This window comes from Cynocephalus volans, chromosome 7, assembly GCF_027409185.1.
Source record: "Cynocephalus volans isolate mCynVol1 chromosome 7, mCynVol1.pri, whole genome shotgun sequence".
Taxonomy (NCBI): domain Eukaryota; kingdom Metazoa; phylum Chordata; class Mammalia; order Dermoptera; family Cynocephalidae; genus Cynocephalus; species Cynocephalus volans.
The window spans coordinates 106,417,010-106,441,616 of NC_084466.1; the positions used below are offsets into that span (position 1 = coordinate 106,417,010).

The following is a 24,607-nucleotide window of genomic DNA, read 5'->3' on the forward strand; positions in this document are numbered from 1 at the left end:
AGATCACCCGGTTCAGGGGTTCTTAATCTAATGTTTCACATACTCTATGAATCCTGAAAAATATATGCAAAACGTACTATATTTGCTTGATATGTTAATTTTTGCTAATAGCATTGTTCAAAGTCATTATTACTATTACAGATAGAATATGCCTTATTCAAAATGTTTGGAACTAGAAGTATTCTGGATCTCAGATGTTTTTGGATTTTGGAACATTTGCAGAATATATATATTGGTTGGGCATCACTAATCCAAAAAATCCAAAACCTGAAAAGTTCCTATGAGCATTTCCTTTGAGCATCATGACAGCACTCAAAAAGTTTTGCATTTTGGAGCATTTCAGGTTGCAGGTTGTGGGACTAGGAATGCTCAACCTCTATTATGTTTACATGCACATTTCTATGAGAATACTCATAGCTTTCATCAGATTCTCACAGGGACCTCAGATCCAAAAAAGCTCAAAAACCTGGTCCAACATTCCATTTCTCATATAAGACATGGATATCCAGAGAGGTCAGCTGAGTTGCTGAAGCTCCCTATGTGGTATGAGGGTCCTATTCAGAACCCAGTTCTCTTGACTCCCACAAATGCTCTTTTTCTTCATTTCTCAGTAATTAACAGCATAGAGTGCATCCTTCCAAAATAATAATTCTACACTTTTACCTAAGGCAAAGCCTTTTACCCGAGCCTGTAATTGCCCAGGGAATATACCCCCACATTCCACAGCTATTTCTTGCCACATTCTTAACTGATGTCAGCACAACTACAGCTCAACAGTCCCCGCCTCCATCACACCTGACCAGAAGCAACTGAGCAAGGAGGAGCTGGTGGTAACATGCTGTCACCTTCTGTTCTCCATTACCATCGCCGCCAACCACAACTTTAGATATTCCAACAGCACTGAGTGTTAATCTTAAGTGTGCATGAAGTGTGATCAAAATAGTGGTAACAAGGCATTACCCACTCAAATTCAAGAGGTCTGAGGCAGACCCCAAGAGTCAAGTTTGTAGTAAGTTCTTCAGGAGACTGATGCAGATGTGAAAATCTTTGCCTGACCTCACTCACTTGCTTAAGTCCAGTATTCACTGAATCAAGTTTTTTTCTTGTACTTTAGAGCTGTTCAGAAACTTGGGATCTTCATTCTGAGCCCCGGTTCTCAGTGTCCTCAAACATAGCTGCAGAAGGTTCAGTAGATACCTAAGTCCATAGCAGGCTGATTATCTGATATCTCTGCTATTGCTTAGACGGAAAATAATTTTGATAATAGAAGATTCCTGTAAACTCTACTAAACAAATCATCAAAATACTGATATTTTTATGTAAAGATGATCATTACAGAGTTAATTATATATTACGCATTACAGCAACAGAATAAAATCATGGAGAAAATGACCTGAACTTCTCATTGGAAAGAGATTATGTAAACTCTGATATATTCATTTTATGTAATATTATGCAACCAATAAAATGGTTTTCATAAAATATTAATAATAATAAGGAGAAATATTTATTTTATAACAACTAAAAATTTAAGATACAAAAGTTGCATATACAAAATGTTCTCAAGCAAATTAAAATGCTTTGGAAAAAGACTGGAAGAAAGTAGGTAACATTGATGAGATTACTGATGATATTTAGAAAGGCACTATCAAAGTGGGTGTGCATGCCAGCTTCAAAGCCAGACAGACCTGAGCTGGAATCCGGCTGGATCACTTACTAGTTGTGTGACTTTGGGCTTATTTAACCTTTCTTAGCCGCTGTTTCCCTCTCTGTGATGGTTAATACGAGCTTCCTTATAGGGATGCTGTAAGGGTTAAGCAAGATAATGTATGTAAAGGGCTTAGCATAAGGCCTGACATATGGTACGTGCTCACGGAAGAGTGGCAATTATTATTATTATTATACTTGTACTTTCCATAATGGAAATAATTTCAGAATGAGAAAGATGTTTTGAAAAACATATGAGCTATTTTTTACTATTTACTTTTTTTCCCCTCTTGAAATATTGTACCACGGGGATGAGGGAGGGGGAGCATTGGGTTAATGGAAAATTCTGGTTAATCAGGGTGTGCCGTATATGATCCTACAACTATGATGCCATGCCCTTCAGCACTGGGCCACATTTGGGGGATGACATTAGGGCACAGGCTGAGAAGCTGGTGTGCCCAAGTCCTGCTGCATCTTACCAGTGTCACATGAACATTTGGCCACTGTCTTGCCTGAAGAGCTTCTCTGACTGCCCAGTGGGGCCAATGACATCTGTCTTGTTGGTTATACAGAGTTGTACAGAAGCAAGACTGGGTGAAGACACTTGGACAATAACAAGGAGCCCCCTCCTCCACGTGTAGGACATTCTCCTCATGAAGTATGAATGGCAGGGCTGAGGGTGGGATGAGCAGGTACCAGGGCTGGGAGTGCTGGGGCCAAGCTCTCCACATCTTTGTGTCACCTTTTCAGCCCATGTAGGTGACACTGGCACCGAGGGCCAGAGGGACAACTTAGTGAGGGTTCCACTCTAGTGTGTGTTCTAGTCCTGACACATTTCAACTTCCTTTCGTTCAAGAACCATAGGATGGAATGCATTCTCTACAGCGCGGGACCTGCCATCTGTGCTACGGTAGACAAACCAGAAGAGTCAACTAGTACCAGTGTCCTCTCTTCTTCTGAACGGCTATATTCTGGGAACGGGGCAGGGGTCAGCTTCCTGATACAGTAGTGTTTCTGGTACTGTGTGTGATATCCTTGTTAAAATATTTGATCTCCTGTTCCAAAGACAGAATGTTCATGCCTGGGACCGAGAGGAAGAAAGCGTGACCTGCTAAACCCTGCATGTCGTGAGTGTGCCTCATACAGGATCTTCCATGGAGATCTCCTGAGAGACGGAGGCTCATCCTGACCTAGAAATAATGTGGAGCAAGTCAGTGATCCATGAGGGATCCTTGGGGTGTCAGTGCCATCCACCACGTAACCTTCCACGTAATGAACATTATTATGCTGGCTGAGCCGTTTCTTTCTAAACACTTTCTGATATGATTTCAGCATAAACTGTGATCTATATTATGTTCCTGACCCATACAGCCCACATTTAGATTCTGACAATGCTCTGGATGCTAATGGACCCGCCACTGATGCTTGATTTCCACAATGAATTCTGATTTATGAGAGATGTAAAAGTCCATGCAGTGACCTCTGGATACAGGCTCCCATTTGCCCCAACTTAACGATGCTCCTTGAATTCCTCCCAAAGAACACCCTTCTAGGTTGTGCACACTACAGAATCTTTTAAGCATTGTAACAAATAGACTATCTTCAACCAAAGACATTGGCCAATTTATGAAGAATGCGCCTGTGGTTCAAATAGATAAATAAATGTTGGAAAAAACCAGATCCTTTGAGCTAGACACTTTCCCTTGAGAATTAAATCAACTGGCAGTGTGCTAAAGCTGAAAGACTGAGGTCAAGAAACACTTGACCTATCTAAGAAAGGAGATAAGATGATGGAGATTTGATGCCCTCTGAATCTAGCAGAGCTTTTTATATCATTTCGACAACATGTGTTGATACAAAGTTGAGTACAGCATGATTCTTACCCCCTCAAGGAGCTTAGAATCTAGTGAGATGCAGCTGAAGTCCTCAACTTTAATAACAGGCAGAAGGGGGGTGAAAAAAACAACTCTGGAAAAGAACTGAGTAATACAGAAGAGACAAGGACCAAAGTGTTAAAGGTGATTATTTTGAAGTTACTTTTTCAGACTAGAAGGGACCCTTTAAGCAGCCAGGAAAGCAAGCAGGTACTCACTCCTTCACCCCCTATTGCAAAGTTGGTACATTCCTCCTTTTCTTTCTTACAGAGCTGAGGGAAAGATCCAATTTACTTAGACAAGTTGAGTTGTTTTTCCAAGCGGCTTCCCCTAGGTCCTAACCACGATGGGGATATGAGAGGAGAAGTCAGGAGCACCTGCTCCCTCAGGGGAATGAAATATCTTCTAGGAAGAAGAAAAGAGCTTTGCTTGTGGAGGCTGCTTTTTGTCTACTCTGAAAGCTAAAAACAGCAGAGGAAAAACCTCTTTCTTTGAGCTTCAAAGTGCAAAGTATTTTCCACCTCATCACCTGAAATAACTTCCTCCTTTCTGAATCCTCAAGGTCTGGTTGAAGATCCACTTCCTCTAAAAGTTTTCCCCTCTTCCAATGCATCTTCCAGTGCCACCTATAATTTGGCCTTCTCACCCAGGCCTCAGTGGATTGCTTTGCAGTGTCCCTTATGTGGAAAATCTTTCCCACTTACAAAGCTTTGGGAGATAGCATCTCCTTTGAATCTCAAACTAACCCCTGACTCTTAGCTCCATGCTCCTCTCACTTTGTAGCAGAAAAGTGTGTCCACTGGGGTCAGCAGACCTGGGGTGTGTGTGTGGGGGGTTTGCTTTGTGACCCTTACACTTTAGCAACATGCTAGGTCTGTGACCCTGCAAAAGCTGCTTAACCTCTTGGAGGTTGTTCATGGGTAAAATACAGGATTGTTAAGAGGATTACAAATAATGTTTGTAGTGGACGATTGCTGCACATCTTGTCTCAGACAACTTGATTTTTAAGTGTCTTGAGAGCGAAGACCAGTATCTCAACAATGCCTGGAGTTCTGCCTTAAATACAGTCGGTGCTCAATGAATGAATAAATGAGCACCCAGGAGCATTAGAATGCACTGGTCTTTTTCCGCCCAAACCCCATCTGTTCTTAAATCCTCCAACATGGACCCTGGAGAGCCAAAAGACCACGCAGAGAAGAGGTTCTTAGGGAGAGAATTTCTAGGCAACTTCCAAAGGGAGCATAAAGCCCAGATGATGGAATCACGGCCCACGCCAGCCAGCAATGAGAAGATTTCCTGAGCAGGCAGCGCAGGCCGGCTCTTGTGCCAAGAGCTTGGCTACTCTACCTCTTTTGAAAACCCATTACCAAATCATGGCAAGTGAAATTTAATTTTAAAAAGGGAAATGATTTATGTGCTACAGGAATAAAGAAATGACAGAAGCAGGAAAGCTTGCATACATTTCATTTTTTGAAATTAGGCCTATAATTTTTTCATTAAAGAAGGATGCCAAGTTGGGAAAGCCAATGCGTTCTAAGCAGAAAATTACAGAGAGGTGTATAATGAGAGTCCTGTCAGCATCGAAACCCCACGTCTTACTGAGTCCACGGGAACACAGAGCAGTTTGCTATTTGCTCCCTTCAACTTCTAAACAGTCTTAGCTCTTAAGGAGTCCTGTCTTCACATCTGCTTTTCTGATGAGATGGGAAGCCAGGGGAGTTCTGAGCAGAAAGTGATCACCCTAGCGTGTTGAAAAGAGACCAAAGGACAGCAAAGACTGGAACAGGGAGACTCCTTATAACAGAGAAGAAGACTTTGGTGGTTGGCTCCGGTGTTGATTGCTTCCAATCCAATGGTTTTCAGATTTCGAATCTTTATGATGATTCCTTTCCCAACCACACCCTGACACACCAATCTCTCCCTTAAAATCCTACAGAAACCATTGCACATTCATTCATTCACTGGCTAGAAAGCTGGTTATCTGTTTTCAGTCAGCCTGATCTCAGGAAGCCTGAAAGCTCTTTTTGGGCAGGGGCTGAGCTGAGAGGCAGTCTAGTGCAATGGTGAGGCACAGGGGTGCTGAGTATAGAGTCTAGGTTCAAATCCTGGTTTTACCACTTGCTAGCCCTGTAATGCTGCTGTGCTTTAGTGTCCTTGTCTGTAACACGGGGGCATCACAAAGATACTGACACGCAGTATACAGGTACCCATTCACATTTATGTATCACACACCTGCTACGTGCCAAGTACTGTTCTGGTCTCTGGGCACATGGTAGTGAACAAGACGGGAAATTTACTGCCTACATGACAAAGAGTTTACACTGTAGTGAAGGGGGAGACAGACTATAAACGTGTAAAGAAACAAATACAGTATAGGACTTAATTTCAGATAATTATGAGTTATAGGAAGATAATAACACACCAAGTGACGGGACAGAGCCAGACTTTTGGAGAGGGAAGGTCAGAGAAGACTTCTCTGGGGAGAAGACATTTGAGCCGAGGCCCCAATGCTGAGAAGAAGCCAGACCCATGATATCTAGGGAAACACGTTCCACACACAGGGACAAACAAGCAAGTATTTCTGGAATGAATGGAGGGTGAATGAGTTTTACTAGCAAACGATGTGTCATTTCCCCAGCAGTCTATATAGGTATAAAACAATTTTGTGGGTGCTTTTTGGGGAACCCAGTGGACCCTATATGTGGTTAAGTTTGTTCTGGGTAGTATAAAAGGTACAAGAAGATTCAGTTAGCAATGAGTACTTAAATAGTACTTACAAGCACCATCAAAGAGCTTTTATTCATTAATTCACTTAATCCTCACAGCAATCCTGTAAGCATGGTCCATGGTAAGCACACAGATTGTCAATCCCCTTTCCACATACTACATGTAAGCTCTTTAAGAGTGGAGAAATTTCTGTCTTGTTCTCAACTTTTGTACACAGGGACTTGGCACATAATAGACGTGTACCAGACACTGTTTAAATGAATGAATTAATGAGGGTATACTGTGTGTCAGGCACTGTGCTAGCTCTAAGCATCCCTAGACAGCCTCACCTACAATCCAAGGAACTAAAATCAGTCTAGTCTCCCTGAAAGGATAGAATAAAGGAGATTAAAGAGAATCTTCATTCATCAAGATAATTTTTAAATCAAGTGAATATAGACTTATTCTGCACTTCATTCCACCACTTCTACCCCTGACCAGTGCTTTTGCCTATGATTTTTCAATGACCTGACTCTTCTGTAGTGTGTATGTCTGTTTTTTAATTGACAAAAATATCTGTTTCACCTGAGAGAGGATTATGTTGATCTTGTTAATGTAATGGGATATAACTTTCTTGCTTCTCTAGATAAAATGCTATATGCAATATTAGCCAATATAGACACAAATCCTTTTTCTGGGGAGAACAAGAGTTTATTGCACCCATGAGTCCAAATAGTTTTAATAACGCATTGAGTCCAATCAGCTACAAAAGGAGTCCAGAGTTATTTTTAAATCTCCTTTCAAGGTCCAAAACTAGAAAAGAAATCCACTAATCCTATTGTTCCATATATCATGACTCTGTAAATTAATTTACTATAGTAATATACAAATTCTTTTCATTAACTCCCAAGAGAGACTGTACCCTAGCTTCCAAGGTCCCTACCCAACAAGGTCTGCTCTCCTGTCCTCTTTTTGTCTTACTGTCTTGGAAGCCAAGTCCGTATGTTAATCATTACATGTCCCACAGAGCACATGTGATACACCTCTCCCAGCAGATTGATTTGGGTTTGGTTCACTATGTTGTATGATGACCTTGACATTTTCTCTGTCCCCACTTTGGCAGCACAGGCAACAAGAAGAAGGTACCAAGAGTGATTGGTTAGACCATTCCGTTCCCTAACAATAAACAAAACCTCTAAAACACTTCCAAGACAAAGTAGTCCTCCCTGTGAGATCGCTGGAGGTCAAGGTCCTCTGTATAAACAGCAATATTCAAAAAGCACAACTCCTCTTCCACCCAGCTTCAATTAAAGAAAAATTTCTGCCTTTTTATCATTTGGGAGATTGGCAGGCACCACGGGCAGGTAGCAAAAGCCTAAATATGGACAGGGGCCAGGAATAAAGCCATTTGATCATCAAAATCCACTGTGACCATGAAACCTATTTTGGCAAGGAAAAAAATGTTTACTCACTTATAAATTCCCATGATCCTTAACAAAACAACTGCCTTTCCTTTCATTTCCAGCAAAACATGTGATGTTTAGAAGGGGAAGAAGCAGAGTCCAGTTTGTCCTTTATGCTTCAAAATAACTTTATACATCCTGGGTTTTCTTTCATGAAAATTCAAGGTTTTATCCAATCATCTGTTCTGCTCTCTCCCTTTGCTTTTTCTTCTTTTGTCTATAATGTCATTATTTCACCCAACAGGAAAAACAGGAAGTGAAAGTTCAGTGGAGATAGAAAAGCTTCTTTAAAACATATTGTAAAAGGCAGAAAACTTTTCTTATCCATAAGGTTCTAGTAAGACCCCAGGAAACTTAAGAAACTAGGTTCCTTTATTATTCAAAGAACTAGATGGCTTTGAATGAATACAAGTTGTCCAAGACCTAAGATTAATAGAAACAGTATAGAATCTTCATTTATCAAGAGGATTCTTTCTAAATAAAGTGAATACAGACTTATTCTGAGTCAACAAGTTGGCTGTTATGACCCTATTTTACAGATGGGGCAAGCAAGGGACCTCACGTCACATCACTTGCCCAGAGGCACAGAGAATCAGATGGTTTAAACCTGGACTATGTGCCTGTAAGCCTAGCACTTTTTTTACTATTCCCTGCTGCCTCCTTCTAGGCCCTCCAGCAGAGTGTGTGTTTTAATAATTGCATAGCCAACTTCTTCTCTCTGGAGGTCAGAGCTCATGGTACAGTCTACCCATAGACCAAACACCTGATGACAGGCCACCAAATCTCATCTCTTCTCTTTCCAGGTGAATGACCATATCCTTCTTTTAATACATCCCATTCCCTGGTCAGGAAACACACATACACATATATACACAAACATACACACACATACCCCCAACTGCCAAAAAACTCACAAGTATGACTTCAACTTCTACGCCTGTTTGCAATTCAAAACTCAGAACAAAATAAACCACACTTTCTTTTTTTAAGTCAACCATATCTTAATTTGGGTAGACTCACCCACATTTAAGAACTGATTTCATCTCATTTATGTATATTGGTTTGCCCTACATCTCTCTGATAGAAGCCAGTACCTTAAAGTTATCCATTTATCTACCATACTGTGTGTGCGTGCATGCCTCTGTTTGGATTTAGCTGTCAACACTTCACACATGTGAAATCAATCTGTGTGATATTAATGTAAACATTGTGCATTACAAAGTGGTGGACATTTTATTGTTCTAACAGCAAAAACAGGCAAAATGTTTGCATGTGTGTGTTTTCTCTACAGCACAGACAATAAAAACATAAAGGACAGTATGTGTTTTTCTAAAGAGGATTCATAAAAGAGGTAAAGTAGGGTGGGGTTGATGGAGAACGCCTTATATTAGGAAATTCTAACTGGACAGTGGGGGCAGGAATTATGCAGAGGGAAAAGATTTTTCTGAAGAAACAATTGCCATTCATGTCACTTTCCCCTCATTGTTATTACAATCTCATTTCCTAATTGCATGTGCAATACAATGAGTTTTCATAATGCTTTAATGGGATATCTGTTGCTTTAGTTTTAAAAATAGTCAAATCTCTCATGCTAAGAAAAAAGCACATTGCCTTTAAGAGCAGCGTAACCAACAAGATGGAAGAATGCAGGCAGGACGTCCAGGCTGAAGCTTTTCAATCACCTACCATTAATATGATTCAATTTATGCTTATGTCATAGGTTTAGATATTGCATAGTGCTGTAAGCAAGGAAGAGACTCGAATAAAATACAGCGAAGAAAGCAGATGGTACACTATCAAAACCCTTCAAGCCTAAAATAACCTTTCCCAAGTAAGAAGGATAGTTAATTAGAACCAGGATATATTTACTCTATTCTGAATATCTCAATGTAAATAAAAATCAAAATGACACTACTGTAATGTTGGATTAAATGATGAAATTTCATCTATTCTATTTTTCTTTAATAGTTTCTAATCAAACTTTTCATTAAACAGCTTCATAAAATTCCACAGAGAATTTATTTACCAGGGACTCGTCATTTTTAAAGCCTTACTTTTACCGTTCAATTAAACTCGTTATTCAGTGGACAACATTACAGCAGCAGGAAGGGAGGGGGCATCCAGACAGCTGGGCCAGGTTGTCACACAGAGCAACGTCTATTTTCAGAGATGAGTCTGGGGCATGCAGGTAAGCCATACAGAGCACGGAGAGAATGTGGGGTCACCCCTCTCCAAGAAAGGAAGCCAGTTCTAGTTGCAAAGCCACTGCCTGGGTACTTCCCAGGCCTGGTCCACTGACAGAGAGGGCATCAGGCCCTTTGTAAAACCCACCCAAAGGGTAATGAGTATGGGCAGAACAGATCCAAGAGAGACCATCAGCTGACCCAGGGCAAAGGCGGCCATTGTGTAACATGGAGAGTCAGGACGTGAGTTTTAAACAATCTAGACATTTCCAACAGTTTTCCAATAACCTGCTCCCTGTATTTTCCAGCCAGATCAAGTCCTGTCTTTTCCATGAGGCTTTCCCTGACCCTCACTCTGCTGCCATCTCCAGCCACCGTCTCCCCACCCCCAGCCCACTGCTAAATTCCTACCATACTTGCTTTCTAGAACACTCACCAAATACTTAATCATTGACTTTCTTGTAACATTAGTTAACCTTTCAGGTGCGTTAATCCTGTCTTCCCCAATTAGATTTTAAATCCTCAAAACAAGCAAGGACCATGTTTTATTTATCTTTTAAACTCCCCTTCCCACCCTCACTTTATAATCCCATTTAATAGAAGAAAGCAAAAAGTATATTAGTTAATAAAATAAACATTATTCAATCATAGGAAAGCAGACACTGTCCTTTTGAGAAGGACCTTGGAGGTATTTTATGGCAATTTATGAATTTCATGTGTCAAAGGTGTAGCTGCTAAATGCTATAAACTCTTTGCCATCAGCCACACCATTCATCCACCTGGTGATATGGCTAATAAAATTTGATTTTTACAGCCTAGGCATACTGTTACCTAAATTACATTTGACCAATTACTGAAGTCACCAAACGTGTGGTACAGAATATATACTGTGTAGAAAATTCATCTGTGGGCCCCCTGGCACTCTCGGTAATCTGACAGAAGTGTTTCAGTCATCTGGCAGTGTTTAATATTAGGAACATTTGTTTAATGCTAGTCACTAATTAAATTTATGTTCTTCCACCAACTGTTAGTTGGTTGGAGAAACCCAACGCCACATTTTAACAAACACTTTAACCCGTGTCGATTTCTAATACCAGTTGGAGGTTTAAGCTGGAAATTTAGATGTGTGGCTGAGAGTGTCGCACATGGAAAGTGGGAAAGGGAGGAAGGATTTTGGGGAAAGTGCTCAAATCAAGATAAAATAAGCTTTTCTCTTCACTTATTAACATGAGATACTTTAAGAAGTACAAATGGTTTGAAGAACTAACTTAACCAAAAACTCTAATATTCTAATTATTAAACGAGTCATCTAGAAGCTCTTTAAAGGTACCTTTATTCCCAAAGAGAGCTTCCACTTTAAGAGGCTGGAGAAGAAAAACAGCATTAAAATGAGCTATACCAGGAGGAAGTTCAGGAAAACATCCAAAAGTCCAATGCTTGTGTTTGTGAGAACATTTAAAACTAATTTAATAACTCTTAACAACCATTGTAATCACTGGAAATTGGAACTTCATTCTATTACCAATTCTAGATGCAACAGCTTTGAAACTCAATGACTAATAACTCTTAAATTAGCTAAAAAGGTTAAACATTTTTCATTATATTACATTGTGAAACTCTAATTTTGAATACTGTTAAAATGAGCAAAAGTGTTCTTTCAGCTTTATTCTGTGTCAGGAATTTAGAGACCTCTTGAGTAGCAAGTAAGATGCAGGGTTTTGGACTGGGGGATACAGAAGAAAAACTTAAAACACAAGTATTGAAAAAGGAAGATCATAAATGCTGATCTGAAAAGAGAGGGTATTTTTCAAAATGTATTGGATACACTTATCTACTTGAATAAAAAGGTTATTTGAATATAACAATAAATATTGACATAAATATGGCAAATATTTCTTTGAAGAAGGTAAAAATAGCTCGTACAAACACTATTACCCTCTAACAGATTGACAGTTATCTGATAAGCTGGAGTTGTGAAAGACATCTGAAAAAACTATAAGAAAAAAAATGTCATGGCCTTTAGAATCTAATGGACTTAGATCTTTTTGTTCCCCTTCCTTTCTCTCCTCCCTACCTCTTTTGATCACCATCTCTCTTCCCAACATCCTTGCCCCTCCTCTGCCCACACATCTAACTACAAAATCCATCTAGTAGCAGCAACAGGGTTGCTGGAGTCATGAAGAATCAAATTTGAGAGGCCTCAGTGGATTCCCCAAACCATGCCGAGGTCTACAATGGTTAAGCAGAATGACCTGAATCAGAATAGTCTGCAAACAGGGGATCCCTGGGGAAACATTAGCCAACAGAATCAAGGACTGTGGCAGCACGAAGGGACCCTATGCTCTCTCTAGGCCAGGGGTCTCTGCCTCTTCTCCACCCAGGTCCCCATGAAGGATTTAGCAGGACTCAGTCTCTCCAGTGGCCACTCTATGGTGGCAATTCCCAAGGAAGAGGTGGGGTGAGGGTGGGGGGTGTTCATGCCTCTGTAAATAGAGGAATTCACAGGGAACATGTGTAGTTTGATAAAGCACCCCGCAAGGTGTTCTGACACCCCTGCCCAGCTTGTTGAGAACCACCAATATGATCCAATTGCTTCAACACAGATGAAAAAGTGAAGGCGTAAGAGAGCAACCACCATGGCTTGCTTCCAATCACTCACTGCAACATGCACGCTTTCCCAAACTGACAATGTGGTGTCTTCTCCTCCTCCTCCTCTATCCATGGAGACACATGGCCAGTCAGCTAGGCACAGATGCAGATGAAGATAAATGTGCACATACCCATCTTTGGTGAGCAGAGAGAGAGAGAGAGAGAGAGAGAGAGAGAGCGTGTGTGTGTGTGTGTGTGTGTGTGTGTGTGTGTGTGTATGAAGAAATTCAGGGACACGGGGCTCTATTTATCTATCCACCTTATGTTACTGAAGTAGTTACAACTGGTGCATTTTCACAGTACCTTGTAACATTGAAAGGGAGTGATCAATTAAATTAAAAAGAAAAATCAGTATCTGAACAGCCAAAGCCTTTTAAGAAAGAAATAACATGAAAGCTTCCAGTCCAAAACTCCAATTTCAAGCTCGACCAAGCAACTTGAAACTCTACATTGAACAACAAATTCTAAATCATAATCTTTAACCCACGGTAAACAGGCTCCCAAGGAGGTGATGACAACTCATGCCACAATGATTTGGGGGAAGGGAGAGGTGGCGTGGCACATGGGGCCTGTGAAAATGAGCTCGTTCCCCATCACTGCTCTTCCCAAGAACTGAAAACAGGCAGACACGTGCATGCAAGTTTCAGGTGGGGAGAAAAAAAAAGACTCACCAAACTCATCGCATATACTCTCGTTTTCTATGAGAGTCGGGTGGTCAAAGGTGTCCCGACAGTACAGGATCTGAGGGTTCCTGCTGACCACCGCGATGCCTCCCAGGGCCAACGCAAACTGGTCGGTCAGAAGGGACGATGGCTTATCCTGGATGCGCTTCAGCATCGAGCGGTAGCGGCAGTACTGAGGGTAGCTGAGAACCATCACAATGGTTTCTTCGTCGTCCTCCCCTAGACAAACAAGAAAACACTTCATTACCCTCTTCCCTCCAACAAAGACCTTCCATGGCCACATCATGACTTCAATCATCACCTCTGGTTTTGTAGGAAAGACGTCTTCAACAAGACTCATACCAGGTCATCTCTGCCATGGTCTGGCAAAGGCCACTGTCCTCCCGGGCCCCTCACCAAGGCAGCTCCACAAGAAAAGCCTCGGGCCACCCCCAGCGCTTAACCTCTTTCTGGAGAAAAGAAAGAATGGGACGCCCTATAGATATGTGAAGCCGTGTTTGCATCACCTGCAAGCAGCAGAACCCAAGAACTGTTTTGAAAGAATCTGACATAATTTTAAAGCATTAAAGTCATCATTGTAGGAAAAAGCAGAACTTTGTTGAGCTTCTTGGCACTTATTTCCACAGTTTGCTATTGCCCTTATACCGGGTTATATAATTTTTTCAGCGCTTGAGGCAGAGCTCTGAAAAGGTCCTCTGGCCCCAGAGACATGTCCATGGGTCTAAATAGCATTATCATCTGTTCTGGGGGTCATTAGTACTATTCAGCAAATATTTCCTGTGTTCTTTATGGACCCATGGAAAGACCATGTTTCCCTCTCCCTTGGAGTCCAGTGTCCATGTGTCTTGTTTTGGCCAATGAAAGATGACAGAAGTGGGTCGCTGTTTTAAGGGCCACGTGGGCTGCTGACCACAGTGCCTCTTTGCCTTTGTTCTGGCCATCAGTAATGTTTCACACAATGACTACTCTGCCAGTCTGCATCTTAGAGTAACAATAACGTGGAGCAAATACCTTGGTTGATCCAAAATAAACATATAACATAAAGAAAAGTAAACCTTTGTTGTTTGAAGCAACTATGATTTGGGGGGCATTTGTTATGGCAGCATGATCCATCCCAACTTGATTGATACATCCACCCTCTCCACCCTCCCCACACCAGTACCCCCTATCTTTTAATTTTAATGTTCCTCAGATCCATCTGGTAACTTGGCACATCTCAGAGACCCATGATGAGAGATGCCCCAGGCATTCTTGTAAGAGAGTTCCATCAAAACCAACTTAACTCAGAAGAACATTTCAGCAAAGTTAGTGAAGATCCTCTTACAGTGATCTTCACGCCTGTTTACACCTCGCTATATTTTGTGCTCATTTATATAAACCAGATTCTGCATGGAGAAAGCCTTCCTTCATCTTAAGCTTGGGAAATGGCAAACACCCCCTGTTTGGTAGCTTGCCACCTGCAAAACGTCAAGCTGAATTTAGGCTCCATGACCCAGGTTGCCATCACTCTACAACCACGCCACCAGAGCAATTGTAAGCAATTCCTAGACATGTCACTTGCTTATCCAAAGGGAAAACACTCAATATTTCGAGCCTTTACCATGCTGCAGGGAATTGCACAAGACAGTTGTTAAGGATACCGACATTATCATGGCCATCTGGTAACCAGTGGGAGACGAATGAGTAAGGACAGAACATAATGATAGAACATAACCAGTACCAGTGGAAGGTGTGCATGTGACCTTTTCAGATAGGAGGCCAATACCCAGATGTATTTCTAATTATGTTCACTTAGTTCCTCAGGCTGGAGGCTTATCCACGAATGGAGATGTTTAGCTGCTTGCGAGATGACATCTTCTAATAGTTTACATTTCTTAGGCTCCTGCCTGGCTTGTGGGTAGCCACTTTGTCAGCTGGTACACTTAATTAAAAGGAAATATGTTACATTGAAGGCAAGTACCCAAGTGAAAACTAGTTTTGCAATGCTGATATATGTCCTAAGACACGCCAATTTGAGATTTTCACAGCAGACCAAGGAGCTAAGTTCACAGTTTGGGTCCAAATCTGTGCTTTTTACAGAGTTAAAGCACAAAAAGTTTCATTGGAAATATTCATCATACATTGTCAGAACTCCAGAGCTTCTAAGAACTATTTGAAGAAGCATCCTCCAACTTGTCAATTGTATTAATCTACTCTATTTGTCCATTGTGAATGGAAGAGAGAGGTATAACCATGAACTGCCAGGACTCACTCCTTCCAGCATGCTCAGAACCTACCTACCACCACCCCCCTGTACATGGTAAATATTGTGCAACCTGTGGATTCCAAAATTCTATCTTGGTTGTGCCACTGGCTTTCTGTAATGGGGGAAAGTTGCATCAGTTTCTCCAAGTGTTCTTGAATTGAAATGGAGAAATTTGTGCTTTTCAGGTTGAATAAGGGTGAAAGAACAGTTGCTTCAGCATTAGTATTATGGAAGGAGACGTCACCTGGACTCTTGGGACCACTCCACTTCTTTCCTATCTGTTTTCCTCTGACTATTTTTCATGATGATGCCATCTGTAATCACTTCCTAATTCTCACTCTGGATGGAGTCAGCTCCCTGGCAATCTTCTGTGCTTAGAAATAATATCATTTTTCTCCCCACTTCATCCTAACTTGAAACATTTATCCCTTTTTCCTTCATGTAGTTCCTAAAACACTAGCCAAGCCATGGATTCTTCTCTTTCTGTAGGGAGGAAAACAGCAAGTTCCCTCTATGCCCAACTCATGGAAACAAGTTCTACAACTATCCTTTCATTCGCGAGACAACGTCTCAAAGAGTGGTCCTTGGACTGCCCACATCAGATTCACACAGGGTGCCTGAAAACAGGCGGACTCTGGGGTGCCATCGAAAACCACTTACTCAGAATCTCTAAGGTTGGGACCCTGGAATTTACATTTTCAACAAGCATACCAGGCAGCTCATGCACACTAAACTCTGAAAGCAATAACTCTGGTTCTGAATTTCGTTTTTTGCATAGACTTACAGCAATTTAGTTTGGGTTTTAAAATATGTGTATTTATATATATATATTTAGTTAGTTAGTCTGGGTTTTGAAATATATATATATATATAGTTGTCAGCTACATATTTCTATTCTTATTTCTCTTCTAAATCCCCTGGTACCTAGAACAAAATACAGGACCAAATTCTCTTCTCCCTGCCACTTTTTCGGGATTGTTGCAGGTATCACAGAAGATAGCAAATGAAGAATAAAAACAGTCCTCTCAACTAAACATATGAGGGCCTGAGGGACTGTTCTCCTGTTAGAAAGAAGAGCAAATATTAATGCTATTTCCAGTACTGATAATCAAACACTAAAATTTACAAAAATCTTTCATATAACATCTTTTGCTCCTCACAACAACCCTATTAGTAGCATTAGTACTTATTAATATTCCCCAATTTAGAGATGGGAAAACTGAAGTTCAGACACCCAAGTGACTAGTCCAGTATCTCAAAGAACTAGAAAGTGATGAGGGTAACATTACAGCCTGGTCTTTTAACTCCAAGTTTGATGAACTTTTCATTAGGACAGAATATCTCAAATGATAATAGTATTAATAACGATAATAGAGATTTAACTAATTTACAATATTAGGGCTGAGGAGAGTGGCCTTTAACTAAGTAAAATATGTGATTTCTGTTTCCTGGAGGACTGCAGAATTCAGCCAGTTATAAGCCAGAATTCTTCTACTCTGGTTAAGTTAGGTTGTTATTATTATGGAGCACTGCAATTCCCTTTGTAACGATTTGCCATTTTTGATACACCTTTCATGTATATCAACTCTCTACTTTCTACCCTTGTGATAGGAAAGAGCACCAGCCCTATGCTTTGCAAGCCTAGAACCCGTGCCCCTCATCAATCTCTTTCCACACTAGGAGGCGAGAGGCACAGTTGGGGTTTGGTCTAAGGTGATAATGTTTAGTGAGAACAAAACAAAAATTATAACTTTGTTGTTTATGAACAAAACTACCCATTTGGACCAGAATTTTGGTATTGTTTGGACAGAGGCAAATCTCCAACCTTGCAATTAGACATCCCAGAGGAGGTGCCTTTAATACTCATAAAACCAAAGAAAGCCCATGAGACCCTCAGAACTCAAGATCCAGAGTCAAGGTGAAATTGTTGGAAAAACCAACAATTCACCCAGGTCATAGTTTCACTGAGTGAAGTCCCCTGAATCTCTTCTTTGTAGTTTAGGCAGATAAGTTTATTTTACTAGAGAAACCTTTTTTTTTTTTTTTCCTCAAGACAAAGTATGTTCACTTTAATATGAAAGGTGTGTATAACAGAGTTTAAAATTATGAGTTGGGAGAGCTTTCCAGATCGAAAATTCTCTGATCCTATAACTGCCTCCGAAGCCTTTGCATTAAATTAACTTCCTCCTGATACAGCTACAAAAATATTAAATTGTTCAACGGCTGGCATGTTTTATTTCGCCCTAGTACACTGGAGAAACAAATAAAGCCAAACAGCCCTTTCAAGAATTCTTATTTAAATTCCTTAGCTACTTCTTTCCTCCATAAGCATTTCATACACACATAAACAAACACTCCCATGCAAAGTTACACATAAAACAAGGGCTGCCAGTAAATGCTGTGTAGGACATAGTCCTCTTTCCAATTCATAATAGGTCTAGCAGATAAATCTAAGAATGAATAAAGAATGAATAAATCGCACATTTATTTAGCAAAAGACAAACAGAGTGATCCCGGAACAAAGATTTTCTTTCAACCACACCCACATAGGAAAAGAAATCAAAGTACTACCCTAAGGGGGATTCTCCTAACACACTCTAGCTGGCTGTCACCGGTTGGGTTACATATACGTTACTTGATTTCAGTCAACAGAAATGATCAGCAATAAATTGCTGGTACCTAAGACTGAAATTTTAAACCATGATTATGATACTCTACTAAAATGTCATCCTGTTCCTCAATTCTTATCCCTCCCACACCAAAATAATGTAAATATGCCTGTTTTAAAATGAAATATTCAAAGGGCATAAGAGACTCAAAATTACTAAACCTCATTTCAACTTCAATAAAAAGAACTTTGCCTATTAAAAGTTAATACCTAAAGTACACTGCTTGTAATGCTCAACCAAAATTACTCTAATCCTGTGCTTATATCATAATTACACGTTTTGTTAACCTCTCTCAATGTCAATTTTTCACTTATTTATATATTTTCAAAGTCCAAAACAGAATTCCACAGAGAAACTGTAATTATAACGTGAGACTCCACCCAAGCTGCTCAAACAGTAACTGTATACCATTGCTTTAATCCTCAAGAGTTGGGCTGGGGATAGGGAAGGGGGGGGAAGGGTAAGAGCAGGCATTCATTGTGAATAGCACATCGCCCAAGTTGTCTTTGTACAAAGAGAGATGCATGAAATAGCAAACACAATGAATTAATGGAGCATTGACTTTCAAATATTCATAATGTTATTTTTTAAAAAAATAAGTAATGGTGGCCAAATGCACACAGAAGGCTGAAAACATAAATTCCAGAGGAGAAATTCGCTTTTATCTCTTACACAATTTAGAAATGTAACTTTCTTTTTCATTCTGGGGGGACGAGGGGACGCTTGTTTCGGAAACATCACACTATTATGCTTACTGCAAACCACTGTAATCTACTTCTAACATCAGTAAGCTTTAAAAAAAAAAAAACCTTAAAAAAAACCTTCGCACCAGGATTTTATAGAGCCTGGTGGAAAAAATATGCATGTTCTTTCCTGTACCTAATTACCTCAACTGAAAAATCTGCCAAGTATTTTCCCCTTTAGTTCTCTTAATCGTATTAGGGCAAATGCATTTGGATGCCAATAGAAACAAACATTTAAAGATTTTCACTTAAAAGATTCCAAATATGTATGAAGGAGAAGTTTGAGACACAGTGTCCCTCATGCTTCAAAGACAACATACAGTTTTCTTTCTCTTTTTTTCAAGCCAATATGAATTAGCTCATATTATAAAACTTGATGTCTACTTTTGAAACAATTTAAGTAAAATAATGTCAATATGAGAGGCTCTCACAATGATTTATGTTTCCTTCTGTTACTTTATTACATTAGACATTCCTTTCTCAAAGCTTTATACTTTTCATCGTGCTCCTAGCAACCAACCGACGGCAAAGCATCAACTTTATATACCTGGCACTATTCCAATTCTTCCTGCGATTGACAATTAAATTGAAGTTTCCATTTAATTGTTGCTCTGTTGTGACACTGAATATTTGTCATAATTAGGCATTTCCTATGTTCTGTCCATTTTTGATTATTACTGAAAATGGAATTTTTTTATTCCAGAAAACCCTAAGCATGAAAATTCTACAGATAAGAGTAGCTACAGCTGTTACTATCATTACCAACATTGTAACATGCAGCAAAAAAAAAAAAAGAATATAATTTCTCGGAAGGTAATTTTCCTTTCAGTCTAAGTGCTCTTTCTTATTCATCTTACAGTTACTCAATGATTTCCTGTTCTAATTACAGGACATTATACAGAAAGACATTTGTAAAAGGAAAACGCAGCAGTGCATATGACTAAATAGCTTGAATTGGTTGAAAGTGTTTAAAATTCCAAAGTTGTACATCAACTTTATCAATTCGTAGCTGTAGCTCTGCGTAAATGTGTAATGTGTCAACCATATTTCTACATCTCTCTTAAGGCAGTAAACTTAGCACCCAAAGTTAGTACACATCAAAGGGAAAAATACATTTGCAGTTAAACTGATGTTAGAGTACGGGTGGGGGAAGATCAGTGGTTTTTCTGTGTGTGTGTGTGTTGTTTCTTTTTTTCCTCCTCATCAAAGCTGTTAAATTGGAGGCATGCCAAGACGAGGAGTGGAAAATATTAATAATAAAAATAAATTAAATGCCTGATTAAAAAGGAGAGAGAACAAGATTCCATCCGGAATAGAAATGAAAATGCCACAAACTATTTCATAAAAACATACTGTGACGTAAATTACACATCAGTATTGCACTGTTGTGGTTATTTTGAGAAACGGTTTGTACTGTAAGTCAGCTGCTGCTGCCCCACCCTTAATGATTTTGTAATTCTTTACACAGTAAGCAAGTGGGGCAGCCCTGAGATTGCTAAGACAGAAAACAGACCTAGCCATACAGAACTGGCAATAAAAAGATAATGTTCTTTTAACATAACAGAACAAGGAGATTGGCTTTATTAACTAAAAAAAAAACTACTTTAAATGGTCCCCAGCTTGCCATTTGTTTTGATAGATGGAAACACAGATCTTCCCAGGATAAGCAACAAAAACATCACTGGAGAACTTAACAAAAAGAAAATGTGGGAAAATAGATCAGTGCATGGTTGCAAACGGAACAAAGAATGTTTCAAATGCAAAACCAAGGGTTTTAACCATCTGTTTCCAAACGCAAGCCACTTAAAATAGATGGACACACAATTACAAAAACATGTATTAATATGTTAATATCAACTTTTGCCCTTAATGTTGCTTCATCACTCAGAAAAGAAAATACGAAGCTAAACTAAAACCAAACACTACCATCACTCTGAGTAACAAATGAACCCACTGGGAAGCAAGCCAGTTCCACCTCCAAGGTTCTCCCAAATGGCCACTGTGTTCTAAGCCACATTCAGAAGCCACTTCAGATTTCATCTAGAGAGTTTTTCATCTTATTTCCACATGGCTCATCTCAGCCAAATTTAAATATCACACAAGACAGGAACTCTACAATAAGTTTATCTACTGGTGAGACCCCACGGCCAGACTGACGTGTAGGTAAAGTTGGGACCACATTTCAAGTGTAATTTTAGGGGCCCTCACCAACCTTAATTTCCTTTCCTTCACACAAGTTAACCTTTAAGCTATAGTCAGCCATTCACTTTTAGTATAAATGAACTTCCATATCTGAAAAATAATGAACCCATGGGACGTCCGAGAGTCATGGCCTTGACAAAATTTTTCTTACTCTAAAACTGTCTCAAAAATTTTTTCAGAGATTAATTTATGTGTTTGTTTACTTGCTAATTACCCAGGTAAGACTATTACATTGGAATTGAACTTAGTTAAACTCAACCCTATGTTGGTTTACAAAGGGGTACCACTAAGACACAAACAGCTCTTATGGTTACCATGGCAAGGTTGCTAAGAGAAAGAAATTTGACCATTATTATCAGAATTGGCCTTAAAAATTATAACAACCTCTGCTGTTTTTCCCTTGGGACTATCTACATGGCTTTTTATTTTGCAAGTTTTATCTTACATCTGCCATCATTACAAGAATCATAATTCTGTTGCTGCAGCAGCTGTACAAACCTTTGACACAGAGACCCTCTTGAACCCCCAACTCATGAATAAACCTAATTAAGGTACAATGCTGGACAGATCAACGATAAATGATTAACTTTCACATACCAGTCTCTCAGCATGTAAGATCCAAATTCGGGCCTTAACAAGATGAAAAATCACTATTTGTTGTGACTTTTGTGGACATGATTATTTCGCAAATGGTCAACACTGATCTGATCCGGCTAAATCTAATAATTGTCAGCATGGTTTATGATAGGAAAAAGAGGTGTGTATGTAGAACTAAACACCAAACAATGTAGGATTGACTAATACTGATTATCTAATGCTTAGCACTTAGAAGGCATTCTCTCTCTCTCTACACACACAGACACACACACACACACTTGTGTGTATATGTGTGTGTGTCTGTCTCATTCTCTTTCTATAATATATATATACATATCAAATGGTACTTCTACTTTCATTAAAACTGTATGGCCATTAAAAAGAATTAAGTTAAATAAAATGTCAGGTCATGCAAAGATACTTCTGTTATACTAAGTTAAAAAAAAAGAAAGATATGAAATAATATATTCAGCCCTATGTCTTTTATGTAGGGGCCTTACTGAGATATAATTCATATACCATACAATTCATCCATTTAAAGTGTACAAGCTTTTAGTATACTCAGATAATTATGCATCCTGCACCACAAATTTTTTTTTTATTTTAGCAATATACAATGTAGTTGATTTTCGTGTCCCTTTACAGAATGCTCCTTCCCCCCTTTCTCTCCCTGTCCCACCCATCAACCTCATATCATATCTGTTTGCTTGTCTTAACAAGTTCAAGGAATTGTGATTGTTGTGTCTTCTTCCCCACCCCCCATTTTGTTTGTGTGTTTATTTATTTATTTTTAGCTCCCACAAATAAGTGAGAACATGTGGTATTTCTCTTTCTGTGCTTGACTTATTTCACTTAATATAATTTTTTCTAAGTCGATCCATGTTGCTGTGAATGGTAGTATTTCATTCTTTTTTATAGCAGAGTAGAATTCCATTGCGTAGATATACCACATTTTCCATATCTACTCATCTGATGATGGACATTTCCAAGTCTTGGCTATTGTAAACAGTGCTGCAATAAACATTGGAGTACAGGTATCCCTTCAACATGATGATTTCCATTCCTCTGGGTATATTCCCAGCAGTGGGATTGCTGGGTCATATGGTAGATCTATCTGCAATTGTTTGAGGAACCTCCAAACCATTTTCCATAAAGGCTACACCATTTTGCAGTCCCACCAACAGTGTAGGATTCCTTTTTCTCCACAAGCTCACCAACATTTATCATTCTCAGTCTTTTGGATATTAGCCATCCTAACTGGAGTGAGATGATATCTCAGTGTGGTTTTGATTTTCATTTCCCAAATGCTGAGTGATGTTGAGCATTTTTTCATGTGTCTGTTGGCAATTCATATATCTTCCTTTGAGAAATGCCTATTTAGCTCCTTTGCCCATTTTTAAATTGGGTTACTCAATAAAGTTGTTTGAGTCCCTTGTATATTCTGGATATTAATCCTTTGTCAGATGTATGTTTTGCAAATATTTTTTCCCACTCTGTTGGTTGTCTTTTAACTCTGCTAATTGTTTCTTTTGCTGTTGCACCATAATTTTTTTAACATTTTCATCATCCCTAAAAGAAACCCTGAACCCTCCTGCCCCATATCCTCTTCCCCCTGCCCCCCGTAACTATGAATCTACTTTCTGTCTATAGATTTGCCAGTTCTGGACATTTAATATAAATGGAATTCTACAATATGTGGTCTTCTGTGACTGGCTTAGTCTCAAAAGCCAAGTGCCGGAAAGGAAGTGGATGAATTGGAATCCTTGTGCATTGCTGGTGAGAATGTTAAATGGTGCACTGTGGTGGAAGAGTCTGGAAGTTCCTTAAAAAGTTAAACGTAGCGTTACCATATGACCTAGTAATTCCACTCCTACATATATACCCAAAAGAATTAAAAATAAGGATTCAAAAAGATACTTATACACAAAGGTTAATAGTAACATTATTCATAAGCTAAGAAGTGAAAATAACATCAGTGTCCATCACAGATGAACAGATAAATAAAATGTGTTATATACATACAATCGAATGTTATTCGGCCATAAAAAAGAATAAAGTACTGATACATGCTACAACATGAACGAACCCTCAAACACTATGCTAAGTGAAATAAGTCAAATGCGAAAGGACAAATATTGTGTGATTCTATTTATATGAGGTATTTAAAATAGGCTAATTCATAGAGGCAGAAAAAAGGATAGAGGTTGCCAGTGCTGGAGGGTTGGGGAGTTAGAAGGAATGGGTAGTTATTGCTTAATGGGTATATAGTTTGTGTCTGGGAGGATGAAAAAGTTCTGGAAAGAGACAGTGGTGATAGTTACACAATTTTGTGAATACACTTAACGCCACTGAATTGTACACTTAAAATGGTTAAAATGATACGTTTTATATGATGTATATTTTACACAATTAAAAAAGGGGGGATATTTGGCAAAGATTATATTTTCTGGGTGAATGTATTCTTAGTTGTTCCTTGGGAGGAAAAGAGGTCACTGCAGAATCAGCAACTAGAATATAAACTCTTGGAGGGCACAGAATCAGTGTCCTAATGACCTTTGAGAGTGCTAACTAATGTAATTGCCCACAGACAGTGTTAGAATGAACATCTGAGCCTTCATCAAAGAGTAAGAGCAGTCATGTCCTTGGTTCACTCTAGGCTCCAACAGCTCTTCCTAAAAGGCTGAAGGAATCTGGAGAAAGTTATCTGCAGTCATTGGCTGGTAGGCCCTTTTTAGATGAAGGGTCATGAATTTAGGCAGTCATCTCATTTTAGGCACTTTTTCGGTAGGGGTGTGGGGGGTATAATTTCACCACTTGAGTTTGTCCGCCACTCTCGAAGTGCTGAGCCATCTCCAGACAACTGCACTGACTTCTAGGAGCTCATGT

General features: G+C 39.5%; 1 protein-coding gene across 1 annotated transcript in view; it reads right to left on the reverse strand.

Annotated features, from left to right (window-relative positions):
* ARID5B (AT-rich interaction domain 5B) overlaps nt 1-24,607 on the reverse strand; it is a 176,521-nt gene that overhangs the window by 73,721 nt on the left and 78,193 nt on the right. Inside the window, exon 4 of the mRNA XM_063101771.1 lies at nt 13,254-13,484. Within this exon, the coding sequence (XP_062957841.1) occupies nt 13,254-13,484 (231 nt within the window). The remainder of the gene's footprint in view (nt 1-13,253; nt 13,485-24,607) is intronic.